Source organism: Triticum urartu, chromosome 7A (assembly GCF_056163025.1).
Source record: "Triticum urartu cultivar PI428250 chromosome 7A, HENAU_Tu73, whole genome shotgun sequence".
Taxonomy (NCBI): domain Eukaryota; kingdom Viridiplantae; phylum Streptophyta; class Magnoliopsida; order Poales; family Poaceae; genus Triticum; species Triticum urartu.
The window spans coordinates 7,819,658-7,839,082 of record NC_141879.1 but is presented as its reverse complement, the minus strand read 5'-3'; the positions used below and the strand labels follow the sequence as shown (position 1 = coordinate 7,839,082).

Sequence of the window (19,425 nt, the reverse complement as noted above, 5' to 3'; positions counted from 1 at the left end):
AAGGATTAGTAATGGAAAATCTAAAACATTATAGATTTTTGCCCATAAAAGGAATCATAATAAGGACTTGCAATTTGTAGAAATTATCAAGTAGTACTTTCTTCGGATTCTGATCGAGAGTATGTTCCCATTCACTTGTTGAGGACATGGCTATCAAGAACGAATTAACCCTTTATCCATTTTTTCTTTTTCAATACCCCCTCCCCGGGGAAAGAAGAATAGTAAAAAAGATATGGAGTGCACTAGATTTTTTTTTCATTATTTCCTTCCTCTATCCATATGCATGCAGAATTGCTCATGAACTAATACCCAGCTCTTTCCATTTATTAATTGAATTCCTATAACAAGTAACAAGTGTTTTATTCCAAGATTAAGTTATTACTAAACAAAGAAAAAAAATCATTATATTATAAAGGATGAGATCAATTCGGAAGCGCTTTTTCTTATTCTAACAGACGGAATTCGTTTGGTCTAATTTAGGACTTTCAAATCTATTTTATTTTATCCAATTCTATCTACGCTCCAGGGGCTAGGAACAAAATAGTCATTTCCTTTTTCTGATCATAGGGTCCACATCAAGAGAATGGTGAATAGAGAGGACCGGGAAGGACGCACCTCTGGTGCACCAGTTATCGTGCCTACGGTAAACGCTGGGTAGCCAAGTGCGGAGAGGATAACTGCTGAAAGCATATAAGTTGTAAGCCCACCCCAAGATGAGTGCTCTCTCCTCCGACTTCCCTAGAGCCTCTGGTATCACAGCCAAGACAGCGCCGGGTTCTCCACCCATACGGGGATGGAGCGACAGAAGTATGGAAATAGGATAAGGTAGCAGCGAGACGAGCTGGTTTAATAGGTGTCAAGTGGAAGTGCAGTGATGTATGCAGCTGAGGCATCCTAATGAACGAACGATTTGAACCTTGTTCCTACACGGCCTGATCAAATCAATCAGGCACTTGCCATCTATCTTCATTGTTCAACTTTTTGATGAAAAGATGAAATAACCAAAAAAACTCTGCCCTTCCATCTCTTGGATATATAGAGAGGGAGGGAATAGGCCTTTGGTGTCCCTTTCAGTCAAGAATTGGGGCTTCACAATTACTAGCCAATATGTATCTCATGCCTTTTCTCGTTCATGGTTCAATATTCTAGTGTCCTAGGCGTAGAGGAACCACACCAATCCATCCCAAATTTGGTGGTTAAACTCTACTGCGGTGACGATACTATAGGGGAGGTCCTGCGGCAAAATAGCTCGATGCCAGAATGATAAAAAGGTTAACACCTCTTATGACCTTTTCACTATTTTGAAATAAGAAAAAGATCCAAATCTAAAATGCAAAGGTCATCTTATTCAAAACCTCAATCATCACATCCCTTCTCTCCCACTTCACACCTCCGAACGCACTGTTCTTATAGAGAGAAAGGCGCTTTCCCATCTTCTTAACCTGAAATGAAGGGGTACCCCCGGGAAGAGATCCAGTGGAGACAGCTGGGCCTGTAGCTCAGAGGATTAAAACGCTTTCTTGTAACTTGGAGTTTGGGGTCCCTTATTGGTAAGACAGAGAAGGTGGATATGCCCTTCACGCGTGCAAATGGTGTTGCGAGGCTGCTGATTAGCGTCGTCAGTATCGACTTGCTACCTGATGTGGTCCGGTGGACCCATGAGGGTATTACTTATGAACTGGATCTTGAGATTGAGGACACACCGACAGAGGATGGGGACGATGAGCATCAGGATATGGATACATCTGAGGGAGATGGAGCCCCTGATAACCATAACAAGGGGTCTGAGGACAAGTCTATGAGCTCGGCCAAGAAACATACTCCGCAGCATGATAAGGCGGACAAGTCGGCCAAGGGACCGTTGATGTCTAGTACACCGACGAACACTTTGCGTTTTGGCTCGTTTGATTCTCATTCTGCTCCTAGTCGCTTGTGGATTAAGAGGGTAGAGACTGATGATCCGGCGGAGTCAGAGCTGCCGCCCCTGTTGGTGGATGCCTTTGTGGAGCTGGCTTCTCTCGCATCACCTACGGTGGGTTCGTCGCTGTCGGCTGAGACCGGTGGGAGGGGCGGGCAGGAGGCTCTCCTATCTCCCATGTCGACCCCCCGGCGCGCCGTCACCTCGTTGGCGCGGTCGGGTGAGATGGTGCCGGCGCACATACTTCTGGCCGGCTGAGCGAGCAAGTCGGAGACTTGGGTGGGCGAGGGGCCCCCATGTCCCCCATGTCGACCACCCGTGGCGCCCCCATAATGGCCAGACCAGGCGTCTCGCCGACGGACTGCGGGCAAGGTTCCGGGTGGGGGAGGGGCATGGGCAGGAGGCCCTCAGCCCCCCCTCCCCCGACCGCCCTGAGTCCCGTCCGCATCGACGGCCACTTCAGGGGAGGGGCAGCTGAGCAGGCGGCTCAGCACCCACTCTCTTCGCCCATGTTGGATGGTGGTGCTCCTACCGCGTACACCTCTACCTCACCAGCTTCGATGGGTGCGCATGCTGCTCCGGGAGATTATACCATGGGAGGACTATGGACGACATCATCGCGTTTGGTGGGATCATGGATCCGGTGGCGGCTGGCAGGCGTGTCAGTGACCGGATCCAAGATCAACCAGATGCTGACGACCTGCAGTTGAGGCGTGCCATGAGGGCGGCCAAGCTTCGCGATGTTGAGGCAACTACAGGTATGTCTGTCAATAAAAGTTGTTTCATTTTGCATTTTACAGAACATGAAATTTTAGATAAAGCCAACAACATAGGAATTTCTTTGGGTTCGAATGACAAGGAGATTGTGAAGTCGGTTAATGATCTTCTAGATCTAGAAGTAGAGAGGGCGTCTGAGATTATTTGAAATCTAGATGCAGTAAAACCCATGAATAATGATGAAGTGAAACAATTAGGAATGTCGGCCCTAGAAAATTTATGTGATAATTTAATGCCCCCCTCTGAGGCCGCTGGGGATTTACTAGGTTCGGACACTGAGGACAGTGTAGAGCCTTTACCAGCGGAAGATTTCATCCCTAGCCATCATATTGACGTAGATACGTTGGGTGGTGGGGACAAGCCCAAACGAACATGGAAGAGGAAGGTATATCCAACTTCGGCTGTTCGGAGGAGTGCGAGGGTTAAGCTTAAAAGAAATTCCATGATGATCTATGAAAGGAATCTTTTGGAATAGCAGAGGTCTGGCAGACTTGCCTAAAAGAAGGTTCCTTGCAGAGACATCGATAGAACAACAACTAGATTTTATTGCACTTCTCAAAACTGGCAGAGATAATTTTACCTCACAATTCCTTGGAACTCTATCCGGTGGAATTGATTTTGATTGGCACTATTTATCCCCTAGAGGAAGATCTGGTGGGATATTGTTAGGGCTTAGGTGTGAAACACTAGAGGTGCTCAATGTGGTCAAGAGAGATTTCACGGTTAAGTTTCGGGTGAGATCAAAGCAAGACGGCTTTCGGTGGTCTCTTGTGGCGGTGTATGGAGCAGCCCAACCCGAACTTAAACCCGATTTCCTAGCTGACCTAGTCCGGATTTGTGGAGACGAAAATCTCCCCATCTTAGTTGGTGGGTACTTTAATATTATACGAAGGAGAGATGAGAAGAACAATGATAATTTTGATGGGCGATGGTCACTTATGTTTAATATGATCATCGAGAGCCTTAGTCTGAGGGAGATTGAGCTTACTGGTAGATAATACACTTGGGCTAATACACTACCTACACCGACTTATGAGAAGTTGGATAGGGTTCTAGCTAGTATTGAATGGGAATAGAAATACCCATTGGTGTCAGTTCATGCGATGCAGAGGGCAATTTCAGACCACACACCACTATTAGTAGACTTGGGAGAAGCAACACACATTGGTAATAGGAATTTGTTCTCGTTCGAACTAAGCTGGTTTGAAAAAGAGAACTTTATGGCCATTGTTGCACGAGAATGGGCAAAGACAGTAGCTGGCCGAACAAGCATAGAGATATCGCAGAACAAGATCCGACATCTAAGACAATTTCTAAGGTGTTGGGCTAGAAACGAGAGTGGTATTTACAAAAAAGAGAAAGAAAGGCTCATCCAATTAATTGATTCTCTGGATATTAAAGCTGAGGGGATTCTGCTCGACGTAGATGAACAAGCCATGAAATCCGAAGCGGAGCAAAGCCTACGAGCTCTTCTGAGAGAAGAGGAACTCAAATGGGCATTGCGGGCTAAGGTTCTCAAGGTTGTCCATGGGGATGATAATACACAATTCTTTCATATGATTGCGAATGGTAAACATAGAAAGAAGAAAATCATCCAGCTCGAGCAAGATGAAGGGACCATAGTGGGACATGAGAATCTCAAATCATATATTTCCAATTGCTATAAACAATTATTTGGGCCATCGGCAGAGAGCACGGTGTCCATGAATGAGACTGACATCGGAGATATCCCTCAGCTTATGACAGAAGAGAATGAGATCCTAAATGCGCCTTTCACTGAAAAGGAGGTGCTAGATGCCATATCACAAATGAAATCCAATAAAGCACAGGGACCAGATGGGTTCCCAGAGGAGTTCTATAAGAAATGTTGGCGTATTATTAAGGATGACCTTATGCCTATGTTCCACAATTTCTTTAATGGGCATCTAGAACTATTTCATATGAACTATGGGACGACTACTCTATTGCCAAAGAAAGAAGGGGCGGTTCGTATCAAGCAGTTCAGGCCGATATGTCTCTTAAACATGAGTTTCAAGATATTCACAAAGGTTGGGACAAATCGGTTGACACGGATCGCCCATTCGGTGGTTCATTCAAGTCAGACGGCCTTCATGCTTGGTAGACACATCCTAGAGGGGGTAGTTGTTCTACATGAAATGATCCATGAAATCCATTCGAAGAAACTAGATGGGGTTATCTTCAAAGTGGATTTCGAAAAGGCTTATGATAAAGTTAAATGGATGTTTCTTCAGCAAGCAATGCGCATGAAAGGTTTTTCTGAGGCATGGAGGAACCAAGTGCGTTCTCTTGTCCAGAAAGGTAGTGTCGGTATTAAGGCTAACGATGATATAGGCCACTATTTTCAGACTCATAAAGGATGGAGACAAGGGGATTCGATGTCTCCACTCTTATTTAATATAGTGGCAAATATGTTGACCGTGCTTATTGGAAGGGCTAAGGAGAATGGCCTAGTAGATGGATTAGTTCCGCATCTGGTGGATGGGGGAGTATCCATTTTACAATATGCAGACGACACTATTATTTTCATGGAGCATGACGTTGCAAAAGCTCGGAATATGAAATTAGTTTTATGTCTCTTCGAGCAATTATCGGGACTAAAAATTAACTTCAACAAAAGCGAGTTATTTTGCTTTGGTAGGGCCAAAGACGAGCAAGACACTTACAGACAATTGTTCGGTTGTGAATTAGGTTCGCTGCCATTTAGCTATTTGGGCATACCTATTCACCATCGGAAACTTTCTATTAAGGAGTGGAAGTGCATCGAGGATCAAATTGAAAAAAAGCTTAGTTGTTGGAAGGGCAAGTTAACGTCGTATGGTGGTCGACTAGTACTCATTAACTCAGTCCTGACCAGTATGCCGATGTTTCTGTTATCCTTTTTTGATGTACCCAAAGGGGTACGGAGGAGACTAGATTTCTTTCGGTCTCGATTCTTCTGGCAGTCAGATGAGGCCAAGAAGAAATATCGTTTAGCTCGCTGGGATATATTATGTCGACCCAAAGATCAGGAAGGTCTCGGTATTGAGAATCTGGAGATCAAAAATAAATGCCTTATGAGAAAATGGCTTTTTAGGCTTTCGGTAGAGAACGATGGGATGTGGGCACAAATTTTATGAAACAAATATTTACAATCGAAAACTCTAGCACAAGTTACCGTGCGGCCGTCAGACTTGCCTTTCTGGAAGGGGCTTATGAGAATTAAAGACTTATTCTTTCGTAGAACCAAATTTGTTGTTGGCAATGGGATGTCAACACGTTTTTGGGAGGATACATGGCTAGGGGAGGCGTCATTAGCCATTCAATATCCAAGTCTGTATAATATTGTCCAACGTAAGGAAAGTTATGTTTGCACGATATTACAATCGGTCCCTTTAAATATTCAGTTTAGGCGATCTTTGGTTGGGGAGAGATGGGATTCATGGATACATTTGGTAGGGAGATTGATGGATGTTCAATTATCCGACCAAACTGATTCATTACATTGGAGGCTGACCAAGAATGGTTTGTTCACGGTCAAATCTTTTTATATGGATCTAATTAACTCCGGCCCAATTCAGAGATCTATTCATATCTGGAAAGGTTAGGTCCCGTTGCGCATTAAAATCTTTATGTGGTTTGTTCACAAGCAAGTGATCCTAACCAAAGACAACTTGTTAAAGCGACATTGGGTAGGCAGCTCACGATGTTGTTTTTGTGATAATAATGAAACAATACAACATCTTTTCATAGATTGTCCTCTGTCCAAATTGTTGTGGCGAACAATACATATAGCCTTCAACATTGTCCCTCCAGTTAACATTGAATCGTTGTTTGGGACGTGGTTAGCTGGGGTGGAATGTACTACGACGGCTCGTATTCGAATTGGAATATGTGCACTATTGTGGACTATATGGAACTACAGGAACAACATGATTTTTAACAGACAACAATTTGTAACCTTCTTGCAGGTCATTTTCAGAGCTACCGCATGGATCCATACGTGGTCCTTACTCACTCCTATGGACTCCAGGGAGCCGCTGGTTACTGGGTGCAACCAATGGGAGATGGTAGCACGGGATATTTCCAACCGGTTTGGATGGCGGTCGCTTAACATGATAGGAGTCTAGTTCTCTAATCATGTATCTACCATCGGTTATAATTCTGAGTTCCTTCTTTTTTTCAATTGCTCCTTTTTGCGAGCTGTAATACTTTGAATATTGTTTGTTTTGAGACTCTTAATAATACGGCTGCATGCATCGTTCAGATGCAGAGGCCGGGGGCACGCCTTCTTTTCCAAAAAAACTTGCACATGATTGGTAGAGAAGAAGAGAGAGAAACAAAAGAATGAATAAAGAAAGAGAAAAGGTGGTCCGGGTGGGGGTCGCGTCATGGCGAGCTGATCGGGCTTGCCCGGGCGCATCCGCGAGCTCTCATATTGTCCCTATATTTGATCAGATGGATATAAGGGGTGCCGGTCAATCCGGGCGGTTGAAACGGATATGAAGAGTCTGGTTGGGTCACGTTTTTATGACCGGTCACTAATCGGACGGCCTGTACAGATGTTTGAGATGGATATATAGGGTCCGGTTGTAAATGCTCTTACACCAACATACCTTTTCTATTCTTTTACCACAACAGGGTTCCTATTCTAGTTACCCCCACATACGAATGCAGCTCGAAAAGATATCATATGGTATATGGCTACAGGACGCCACAAGACAGATGCATAGTACCCAGCTTTGTGCAATAATGACCGCTGGACGTGGCCATGATTGGCTGCATGCAAAAATAAAATAAAAATAGGAAGCAGGCAATGCGCTAAGACCTTTCCCAGTGTTTTAAGGTGTACATGTGCTAAGGACGCCACGTAGGCAAATAAAATGTGGCAAAGCAATTAAAAAGGAGAGATGCGCGGTCATGTTGTTCATTGGTGTGTCCGGAGCGTTACAAGTTGGTATCAGAGCCGACCCTCGGGGTTACACGGATGTTTGCGGACAGGTGCGGGGTCATGTTGTTCATGACGTTTATGACCCGTCGTGGCACACGACATGGTACGTGTACCGGACTGGATGCACAGACGTATGTGCCAAGAGGGAACGTTCCTGTGGCCCGACGAGGACGTCGGTTTCTCTGAGTGGGGGTGTATGTGATGGCCTGGCTTATTAGGGATGATAGACTACTCATATCAATAAGGAATACCTTCTTTTCCGGGAGCCCATTTAGACAGAACTGGGCAAAGTGCGCAGAAAAGACTAGTATTGATCTGTGAGACCAGTCTAGATCCCGCCAGGAGTAACGACCACCGACGGGTGTGTCCGGGGCATTACAGGCGAGCCGCCCAATCATTGTCTAGTCGCGGAATTTTAATCTAGATGGACATCTTAAACGGGCCTCAAACGCCCGGTCTGACCAGCACACCTCATATTCAGCCCAAATATGGGATAGATATGGAGACGCTAGGGCGTGCCCGGGCACGTCTGCCAAGTCGGACCCGGCCCATGTCGGCCCACCCGACCCCATATACATTCCTTCCAATCCGCTTGCCAGACTAAACCCTAGCCACTTCACTACATTCCCCTCCGCCACCCAAGCTCATCCCTGGCACCGTCTGATAGTCTCCGGCATGGCACGCAGTGGATCCGAGTCCTTCACCTCCAGATCCGTCGACCCCGAGCTCATGCCATGCGGCCCCAAAGAGGAGATGGCCGTCCAGCTTGCGCTCCACTACTCCCAGGAGGAGTCCCGTGCATGGCAGCGCTCAGACCCATTCCGTCGGGAATCCAGTGCGTACGCCCAAATGGCGCATGGATCCGGCGCTAGGGCAGCCGTCGCTGCCTCACAGAGGCAGTGCGGCCCGTCTGGTGTTCGAACACGGTGACGGACGCGCAACCCCTCCGTTGGCGCATCGAGGCCATGGATGCACTATGGGTGTCATCTGGCGCAAACATGGCGCAACGTGCATGCCGTGCGCGGTAGTGGGCGCGGCGGCAGCTCTCGCGGCGGTGGATGTCGGCGAGGCGGAGTCGCATTCTCCGGCGCCCCGTGTAGTGTACCAGTCCGAGCTCCGCAATCGCGTCGTGATGGACGTCGCCGGCTCGTCCCAGGACGGGTCCATCATCGATCTACGTCCACCAGCACCCAACGGGTTGCACGCTCCGACGAGGAAGAGTGGGGCATGGGAGACGACGGCGCCTTGAGTCCCGTGAGCCGGCTTGTGTCTCATGCCCTACTCTACCTTACCGGTGACCGGACCAACACTCTGGGGAGTGAAGCCGGCCACCGGACATGGCCACGGTGACCGGACGAGCACCGGTTAAAGATCGCCATGTTGCATGTAATAATATGGATTTGAGATTTCTAATTTGAGGTATCCGGATCTGGATTGAATTATTTGAGGCGTGACCGGTCAGTGTCCGCAGACGCGCCCCGGACGCATCCGCGGGTGTTTGAGGGGCCGAATTTGTAAAGTCCAACTATAGATGCTCTTAGCAGCATTAATATCTTGTCTTGGTCAATTGGTACTTCTGTGTTACTATCGGCTAGATTTACTGTGTTTTGGTGAATTTGGACTAATTGCACTCTCGACTATTTGCTCAGAGTCAACTGTTGTTTTTAATTGGTCGTTGCATCGCCACCAAAATGTCCATTGACAACATCATACGATTGTATTTTGGTATAAATATTTGTATTGCTAAGTTTTTCATGATGATTCTGGTGTGTGGCAACGCAAGAGTGGGGTGCTATTGAGGTTGAAAACACCCATGCGGAACCATAGACCAATCATACTAATTTTAAGTTTTCTCTCTTTTTACTTCACCTCATCGTCCCATATTATTCATGTTTCAATCAATTGGTTCTATGATTTTTTCAATGCCGTGTATAAATCTGAAGTTATTTTTGTACACCCATGCCATCAATCACTCTTTTTTTTTGCATTGCGCTGGTATTTTCAGTTTGCAATACGATTATTGGTGTATGTTATATAAATTTGCAGAAAGTCTCTCTCTCTCTCTCTCCGCACACGCGCTTGTGTGTTTGTGTGTGTGTATTCTCACACCATAGATTATTCTTTGTGATTGTACCCAGCTACCCATATTGTGTTGCTACCACAGATATTATATAGAGCAAGTTATACAACTATATAATACATACTTGACATCTATTTCTCAATTTCAACATTAACTATTTGTACTACAACAATGTTTTACTCCTTTTGTATGATACATCGCTCGTGCATGTTGTGTATTCTTACGTCATATAATGCAGGCATGCATTGGACATTTTTATTCTTCCGAATCTACCATTTTCCCGTTCCGAGCTACCGGCCATCATGAAATACGCCGGCGACTGACAATTTAGTGAAGTACACATATAGACAGAATATTTTCTTATTTTAAATGGTGAAACATATCTCAACTCATATTTTTCCTAGTCAAATGGTAATCAATGTGATTTTTTCAGTTTAGCTGTCTATAGAATTTGTGAAGTAAAATAGTGTGTTTATTTAACTTTAGCCATCTATAGAATTTGTGAAGTAAAATAGTGTACTTTGTCCTAGTTAAACATTTATTTTCTATTTTTAATGATGAAACATGCATATTTTTTCTATTTTAATGATGTAAAATGCGTATATTTTCTTACCTAATACAAATTAATTGTATCCATTAGATACCACTCTGCTAAGAAGCGAACGAGGCCGCCAAAGAAAAAAAATATTTTTTCTCTACCATACAATGCCGCATGTAGAGACCGGGTTTTACTATACTATTTAGAATAGCCATACATGAGTAGGACTCTTAATCGTCTCTTTTTTTAGGCTTGCCGAAAAGGTATGAGACACATAGCCGTATATTATTAATTAAGAGGAAACACTAATGCCCACACGTGTGGGCGTTTGCATCTCGCTCACACACATGAATCCGCGTCCGTTTGTCGGTGCATGAATTTTGGCATGTTTTGTGATGCCACGTAGGACTGGGTTGGTGTGTGGGCATTCATCCGGTCGTCCATACGAAGGGGCCGGTGTGTGAGCGTTTAGCAGTTCGCCCACCGTCAGTTTTTACTCACGTACAAGGGCTGGTGTGTGGGCATTTGCCATCTTGCCCACACGCCCGTCTTCTCTCCCACGCCCAAGCTGCCAGTTGCCATGCGTTTTGCGGTGTACATGGCAACTGCCCTAGTGTGCTTGTAAGAAGATGGCAACTTTTTTTTTTTACCCGAACATGTCAGTTGCCATGTGTTTTGCAGGGTACACGGCAACTGCCCTAGTGTGCTTGTAAGCAGATGGCAACTCTCTCTTTTATCCGAACTTGTTGTTTTGCCATGTCTCTTGGTAGCACTACACGGCAATTGCCTAGTGTTAGTAGGTGGCAACTCCTAAGATTTTCAAATCATGGCAACTGTAGTAAATCAGATCATACATGACAACTGCTTAGTGTTAGTAGGTGGCAACCTCTAAAATTTTCAACTCATGGCAACTATTGTAAACCAGATCATACATGCCAACAGATGCAGTTGTCCAAAAAGGTATCTGGCACTTGACCTGAGAGGACAACTGCAGTTGAGCAACCATGGCAACTGTAGTTGTCCGACATGGCAACTGTAGTTCGGCGACATGGCAACTGCAGTTAAACGGACATTGACGAGGGTCCGGACCTGGCAACTGCGGGGACGTGTGATGACTGTCACGCGGGGCGTGCAGGACCTGAGATAGGTGGCTGAGAGAGGTCGCGTGCGCGTTATGCATTTTTCCCACATGTAGGCGTGTGAGAGGGACCGCAAAAAAAGGCGTGTGGACGCTACTTGTTTTGCCCATACGTAGACGTGTGAGCTGTCTTCTTAGACACCACACAAAACGTGTGGGCAGACTTCTTAACACCCACACGTATGATAGTTATCGTCGTTCTAATTAAGAGGTACATAGGCGTGTGAACCTCGGACTCTAATTCATGGAATATTTGTTTTCTCTATTATAAATCACAGCCGTTCTTCTAGTAAATCACAACCGTTCTTTCAAGCTGTTTTTCTACTGTTACATATTAGCCGTTCGTTTTTTATCGTTTTAATAATATAATAGAAGATAGATAGATAGATAGATAGATAAGTAGAAGATAGAAGATTTCCTTTTCACCGGGACAACCAAACTTACACTTGGTGCAGGTGGGGAGCGAGGATTCAAGTATGGCGGGGCAAGCCAACTTAAAAGAAAATGGCACCAGCAGGCGGTAGGTCCCGAAGAAGGCGATGCTGCCACGGCCGCTGTCGTCGTCGCTCCCCATGGCCGGCCGGGTGCGGTCGATCTAGCAAAAAATGAAACAAATTCTTTCGATGGGTTCCTCTTTCTCTGGTTTGTTTTGCCTTGCTATGCTTGGTTTATAATGACATGCAACCAGGACTTCAGTAGCTTCATTAAAAACAAAGTCCCGCATTTAAAAAAAACAAAGACTTATCTCTGCTGACAATTTTTATCCGGTTATTTTATAATCAGTGACCCATTAATCCATTGATGAGTAGACTACTAAATTCCTTGAGCGTTGGAGTATATAGTAATAGTAATAGTAAAAAAAGATTGGAGTTGGTGGTGAGTTCACTTGTGAGGCCAACAACTTTCACAATAAATAAATACACTCCTCTTCCTCTTCACATGTAGAACTAGCAAACTTTCAGGAGACATATAAACAAATACACTAGTACTACTTTAATGGGAATCCAACACTCATGTAGAAGACACAAATAACAATTGCAAATAATATGACACCAACTCAAAATCATGATTTTGGTTTTAGTTTCTCCTCCCAACAAAATTTCAAGTTTTATATCATACCATAGGAGAGTGAAAAAATTGTAATACCCATTCTCCCATGTTTCCAACTTCAAAATGTTGTTTCACTATACATTTTTCAAAGGACCTACTACAGTCACATCAAAGGAAAAATGAATTAGCGATATTGTTATTACTCTTTACCAAGAAAGAAAATGAAATAGAAACTAAATGAGAATCATAATAGTGATGCTTTCTAAGAAAGAATAAATAAGTGGCATTGGTACTACCGTTCAAGACAAGGGAAAATAAAAAAATTGAACAAACAACGGCAAAAATTGGACGGAATATTCACAAAAAATGCTCTTTTAAAAAATATGCATGAATAAACATGTAATGGTGGAATTTTCGCATATACAATTCCTAATAAGGAAAGAATTAGTGGCAATGGTTTACCCTTGAAGAAGAAAGAAAATAAAATAATAACCTAAAAACAAAATAAGGAACAACCAATTTCATTTAAAGAAGAAATATAATGGAAAAAGTTTTAAAAAAACTTGCACAAAACTTCACTCTAAATTGCACTTTTTGTAGTATGCAAATAACAATCATATAATAGTGTAATTTTCACACATATTGCATAGTACTCCCTCCATGCCAAAATATAAGATCAGTTTGACACTATCAGGAGGGAGTATTTGTGTGTATACATTTAAACTAACCCAACATCCCAAAAATACACACAAAATAAAAGTAAAAGTGAACTAACAAAGAAAAACAAAAAAAAGCAAAAACACATAAAACAATAAAAATATAGAATAAATAGAGAGGGAGAGAGGAGGACAACATCACACAGTTAATATGGGGTCAGTCCCCCCCACCCCCACCCCCCGCCGCCCCCTAGAAGCGCTTTCATGTCGTGATACTACCGATCCACCAACCCCAGAAACGGTTGCATGCCGTTAAGCTCTAGCCCTTGCACTTGACCTATCTTTGGATCAAGTTATCATCACATGTGATTGTGAAACAGTTGTCAAAGCGATCAAGACTGCAATGTGCAACGGAAGGGAAATATAGTGCTATTATGAAGGAGACTACAGCCCAAGCTCGAGACTTCACAAGGTGTGATTTTATTTTTGATGGGCGCCAGAGGAATTTGATGCTCACAACTTAGCTAAATTTGCTTCTAGTTTAGATGTTGGTCGCCATTTCTCGCTGGGTCTTCCCCATGACCCTTTTGTTATTCAACTGTACTCCTAGTTAATAAAAGTTGGTTTACCGCTCAAAAACAAATATGGGGCCTGTAAAAAAACAAGCCCAACACAACAAATAACACAGGCCAAAATAAAATACCAATCTCAGAGTAAAAATCAGCGGCCACAAAATCGACTGAACCAAATTTAAAATTCAGGCAACTTACAGGTAGCTAAAGTGTTCTTAGAAATGTGATGTTTACTTTTCTGTACTACTCCCTCCGTCTCATAATATAAGAATGTTTTTGACACTACATTAGTGTAAAAAACGCTCTTATATTATGGGACAGAGGAAGTAGCTGGTAGTAAAATATATTTGAATTTGGAATTTATTGTACACTAGTATACGGTATAATTCATCACGAAAATTAGTTTCAGAACGAAGAACCCTGCTAGCTAGCTAGGTTAGGGTATATATAAAATGGTGTGCATGCGCGTCCAATAACACACGAGAAATAGAAGCAAAAGCTGCTAGCTGCTTGGTGTGTGAGCTGAGCTCTGCTCTGCTAGCTCATTGGAAACAATGGCGTTCAACGACGACGAGAAGCCTCCTGCTTCTAATGTCGGCAGCACCAAGGGCCTGGTGACGATCAGCACGCCGACGTACAGCAAGGATGCGGCGGCCCTGACGGCCGACGCGGTGACGGCGGTGGTGGAGCTGAACGCCACCTCGTCGACGGCCGTCCGGGAAGGGCTGGACCTGGTGGCGGTGCTGGACGTGAGCGGCAGCATGCAGGGCGACAAGCTCCAGAGCATGAAGAGGGCGATGCAGTTCGTCATCATGAAGCTCACCCCCGTCGACCGCCTCTCCGTCATCTCCTTCGCCAGCTCGGCCAACAGGCACTGCCCGCTCCGCTCCGTCACGCAGCAAGCGCAGACCGACCTCAAGTCCATCGTCGACGGCCTCGTCGCCAACGGCGGGACCAACATCAAGGCCGGGCTGGACACCGCCCTGGCCGTCATCGCCGGCCGCGCCACCACCAAAGCCCGCACGCCCAACATCTTCCTCATGTCCGACGGCCAGCAGAGCGACGGCGATGCCAGACAAGTCGATCCCGGGAACGTGGCGGTCTACACGTTCGGCTTCGGCAAGGACGCCGACCACGCCCTGCTCAGCGACGTCGCCAAGAAGTCCCCCGGCGGCACGTTCAACTCGGTGCCCGACGGCGGGAACGTGAGCGCGCCCTTCTCGCAGCTCCTCGGCGGGCTCCTCACCATCGTCGCGCAGGACGTGCAGCTGACGCTGACGCCCAAGGCGGAAGATCCCAGCGCCCCGGACCTGGATACCATGACGGTGGCGCCAGGGACCGACTACACGCAGACCACCGACGGCAACACGGGCGTCATCACCATCAAGTTCGGCACCCTCTTCAGCGGCGAGACCCGCAAGGTGGCCATCAACCTCAAGCTCCTGGAGAGCACCTTGACGACGGCGTACGACGGGTTGGTGGCGGAGGCCCAGCACAGCTACACCGTGCAGGGCAGCCCTCAGGGCCAGACCCCGCAGGACATCGTGATACCCCGCTCCCCGGACGCGCCCGCCGACCCGCCCACCAGCGGCAAGGCGCAGGCGGTGCTGGCGGAGATGGCGCGTCGGCAGCACGCCGGCGCGATCGGCGAGGCGAGGCAGATGGCCGACGGGAAGAACCTGGAGGAGGCGCGGTACAAGCTGGCGGACGCGCAGAACGCGCTGGAGGACATCGTGCTGAACGACGGCGAGAAGCTGGTGGGCATGCTCCGGGCCGAGCTGCAGCAGCTGCTGGACCTGATGGAGACGCAGGAGCTGTACGAGGCGGAGGGGCGGCCGTACGCGCTGGCCTCGGAGACGTCGCACGGCCGGCAGCGGTACGCGGCCAGGGGCGGCGACATGGACGCCGTGCGGCTGTTCGCCACTCCGCGCATGGACACGTACCTGGAGCAGGCCAAGAAGTTCGAGGAGGACCCGACGGCGCCGCTGCCGTCCGCCGACGACGACGCCAAGGAGGAGATGGCCGCCAACCCGCTGGCCGCCATCTCGGCTCCTATCGCCTTCTACATCAAGGTGGCCATCCAGGCCCTGCAGGAGATCGAGAAGCTCGTCGCCCCGCCGACGAAATAGAAAACAAGCTACTCCATTTCATCACTCGATCTACTCCTACTGCTATGTTTGTTTCATCAATCAATTTACTGCTACGTTTTCCGTTCATTTTATCTTCATGGTTGTAACCTGGCGCTTAATTTACTTCATCGTGAGCTGAAATGAATAAAGGGGCATCTCATCATCCATGGTCAGTGTCTAATTAGTCTCACTCTTTCCACTCACTTACCACTCGGTAGAACAAGAGAGAATTCCTTATTTGGTCCTTCTTAAATATTGCTTCCCTTTTTTGCCCCAAAAATCTTTTTCTTCTTTTTTGACACTTGAACTTTATTTTATTTTTTTCCTATGTGACACTTTGATCAGTTTTGGCTAGTAATGGAGTTAAGTCTGACCTAAAAAAACTGTTTTACCCCTAATGTGGTATATGACCAGATTATTTACATGCAAACACAGAGGTAATGTGACATACATTTTGTCATTATTAAATAAATAAACAGAAAATAGTACTATATGTCTAATCATAAAAAAATTGCCGGGGAAGAACAATAATAATTATAATATGAGTGAAACATTGACGACATATTCTTTTTTTTTGCAGGATAAAAAGAACAATGACGACAAATCCAATCGGTTAAGAGCTAGCTTCTACCGGTGGCATAAGGTGCTAGACGAGTGTGTACTGTTCCAAACAAAATCAATCAAGCTGCTAGCTTCGTTGCTTCTTGTGCTTGCTTGCACGTACTGTGTTAGCTCCTCTGAAGCACCACTACGTCCAGGATCAGCATGTCTGCGTATAATATGTCGCCGATACGCCCATGCATCCCATACGGCATTGTATTGTGATACGTATATATTTGGTATCCGTGCAGTATCATGTTCTGTTTTTTTAAGGAAAAACCGACAGCAGCCGCCCGCTGTTGCTGCCACCGTCGCCGGCACGCGTGCTTGCTGCCGCTTGCATGCATGCGTGGTTGCTGAGTCTCTGTGCATGCTTGGTGTGTAGGAGTATGGGTGCGTGGTGCTGGTTGCTGCTGGCCTCTTTGCGGATGGAGCTGCAACAAGTCTGGACGGTGGTGGATATGAATATTTGAACGTGGGCTCTCAAACGCGCAATACTTTCATCCATTCATGTTCACATCATTTTTTTGCTGACATACTGCCACCAGAGGCAAAATTGTCTTTCTACATGCCATTTAACATCACCGGATGGAAAAATGGATGAAAGTGTCACACAGGGAACAAAATGAAGTTTAAGTGTCAAGAAAGGAAGGAAAAAGTTTTTTGGGCCAAAAAGAGAAGCAAAATTTAAGAAAGGGTCAAATAAGGAATTCTCTCGTAGAACAATGGTTATTGGTTGTGATCGTCTACATGCCGCACTACTGTCAATGACACATGGTCAGGGCGCCCACAGCGGCGACCATTTAGCTAATTTTGAAAGGTTTGGCTAGGTCTCAGTCGACTGAGACCTTGATCAAGTAACATAACATGTAAGAAAGAAAAAGGGAAAAACCGAAGAAGAAAAAATTGCATGGACCTTAATGTAAAATCCCATGAATATAGCATTGACCGAGACATAACCAAATCCCACTCGGTTGAAATTTGGCAAGACTAATTTCTAAACCAAAAAATAACTATTCTTGAGGTTTTCTTGTTCGAAGAAGGCCTCAGACCTATTGATCAAATCATCAACAATTTATTTTGTATCGAATATCAACATATACACCACTTTATAAAACAAACAAATTACATCAAGGTCTTTGGTGTTCGGTCATCTTCTTCCTCCAGAACGGGTTCAAGTACCTCGCGATGATATCCAGGCTCTTCATCGCCCACACTACAGTGGGATCACTTGCCAGGACCATGAAGATGGTGAACGAGCCTGAGTTAAGGATGTCTCTCTTGGTCATGTCTATCTCCTTGCCATGTGAGGAAGAGAAGATCCAATCACTCCTGGAGACCTTGAGGCATGAACATATGTGTTATGTCTGTTTGAAGCATAATATTTTTAAGACTACGGTATATAAACATCTATTAATTCTTTTTGGCCTTTCTGTCCCTATTTGTTTCTAGAAAATTATTACCATTGATTTAAAAACTAAGCCTGATAAGAAAAACAAACCCCTCACACAATTGCCCTTTCAACCGATAGAAAATATTTTTAGTCGGTTTATATGCTCAAAGTCTCAAACTGATTGGGAAATTAAAAGAGTATTCTTACAATCGGTTATATTTTTGAACCAGCTGGCATGTTTTCCCGGTCGGCTCAAATTGCGGAACAGATGGGGTTAAATGTATCTTATTAAAATGATTATTTCTTTGCATTCAATCCTTCTTAGAAACTTGCTCAAGTTGTGTACTTCCTGGGACAAAAGTGTTCCCATCCACCCGAGCCAAATCGAGAATTAAAACATATGTTATTTTCGGAAATAACTATATTCTTGAGCAGTATTATTACAAACAATATACTAAAAGAAGTCTTAGTAGTAAATATACATTGAAGCAAACAATGAAAAAAATGGTTGGACGCAAACTGTTTTAGGTCGACAAGCAATCTAATATACTTAATAATAATAATAATAAAGGGTCTATTGGTTCTTGCGGTACATCACAAAAATTGCCCTCAGAGTTACAAAATATTACCCACCAATGCATCTATAAGCGATAAAAAAAGATTCACACAGGGGACCTCCTATACCACGCTCTGCGCGCTAGGAGAAACGCAGGGCGCCGGCTTGGGCCGGCCCATGTCCAGGCAGCCTGTTTTTTTAATTTCGTTTTTTTATTTTTTTTTTCTTTTTCCTACTTTACATATTTTGGACTTAAAATATTTCCGATTTTTTTTTAAACTAACATGTTTAATAAATTATAAAATATTTGTGGAATCAGGAAAAATTCAAAATTTAATAAAATGATGTTTGCTTATTCAAAACATGTTTGAAATTTTGAAAACAAATGTTCGGGAAATAAAAACAAATCGTGATTTTTAAAAGTTCATGTATTAAAAGAGGTTAATGAAATTGAACAGAATTTTACCAATTCAAAAAAATTATGAACGGAAAAATATCATAAAAATTTGAAAACTGTTCGTGGCTTACAGAATAGTTTATTCATTAATAGAATGTTTGGAGATTCAAAAAATGATCATGCATTTTAAAAAATGTTCCCTAAATAAATAGAATGTTCATAAATTTCAAAAAATTGTTCCACCAATTTCCAAAACAATGTTTGTCTATTCTAGAAATGTTCAGCGATTCAGGAAAATTGTTAAAGTAATGTTAACAATTTTAAAAAATGTTTGGAAAAGTATAAAATGTTCATGAATTCAAAACATGTTTGATTTTAGAAAAGTTTTCATGAATTTGAAAAATGTTCATGATTTCAAATGTGTTCACAAGTATAAAAAACTTCATGATTTCACGAAATTGAGAGTGATACTCTATCTCGGTGCAGCAAAATGTGATCATGACCATTGGAGATTATGATTTTTTTTCTCCCGCTGCAACACACGGGCCCTTTTGCTAGTATAGCGAAAAGGCGATATGGAAGACTAGACTAGTAGCATGTCCTTGGATGGTGACATGTGGTTGTACCAGCCCTCTCATTCGTCCCTCAAAGCGACGAACTTCTACAGTGGGTG

General features: G+C 44.6%; 2 protein-coding genes across 2 annotated transcripts; both read left to right on the top strand.

Annotated features, from left to right (window-relative positions):
- Positions 1 to 3,915: 3,915 nt before the first annotated feature.
- LOC147956812 (uncharacterized) lies at positions 3,916 to 6,806 on the top strand. Its single transcript, XM_087531462.1, has 3 exons — positions 3,916 to 4,264; positions 4,385 to 4,561; positions 6,664 to 6,806. The coding sequence occupies exons 1-3, from the start codon at positions 3,916 to 3,918 to the stop codon at positions 6,804 to 6,806; spliced, it is 669 nt and encodes a 222-aa protein (XP_087387588.1).
- A 7,329-nt stretch (positions 6,807 to 14,135) lies between these two features.
- LOC147956811 (E3 ubiquitin-protein ligase WAV3-like) lies at positions 14,136 to 15,973 on the top strand. The gene has a single exon (XM_087534504.1). The coding sequence runs from the start codon at positions 14,232 to 14,234 to the stop codon at positions 15,804 to 15,806; it is 1,575 nt and encodes a 524-aa protein (XP_087390630.1). The 5' UTR covers positions 14,136 to 14,231; the 3' UTR covers positions 15,807 to 15,973.
- Positions 15,974 to 19,425: the final 3,452 nt, after the last annotated feature.

Bases quoted from the DNA above. Each gene is read 5' to 3' on its own strand.
- LOC147956812 (XM_087531462.1), top strand. From the start codon at position 3,916: ATGGCCATTGTTGCACGAGAATGGGCAAAGACAGTAGCTGGCCGAACA. The intron at 4,265-4,384 runs GTAAACATAGAA...GGCCATCGGCAG, and splicing joins CTTTCATATGATTGCGAATG to AGAGCACGGTGTCCATGAAT. The intron at 4,562-6,663 runs GTTGGCGTATTA...ACCTTCTTGCAG, and splicing joins AGAGGAGTTCTATAAGAAAT to GTCATTTTCAGAGCTACCGC.
- LOC147956811 (XM_087534504.1), top strand. From the start codon at position 14,232: ATGGCGTTCAACGACGACGAGAAGCCTCCTGCTTCTAATGTCGGCAGC.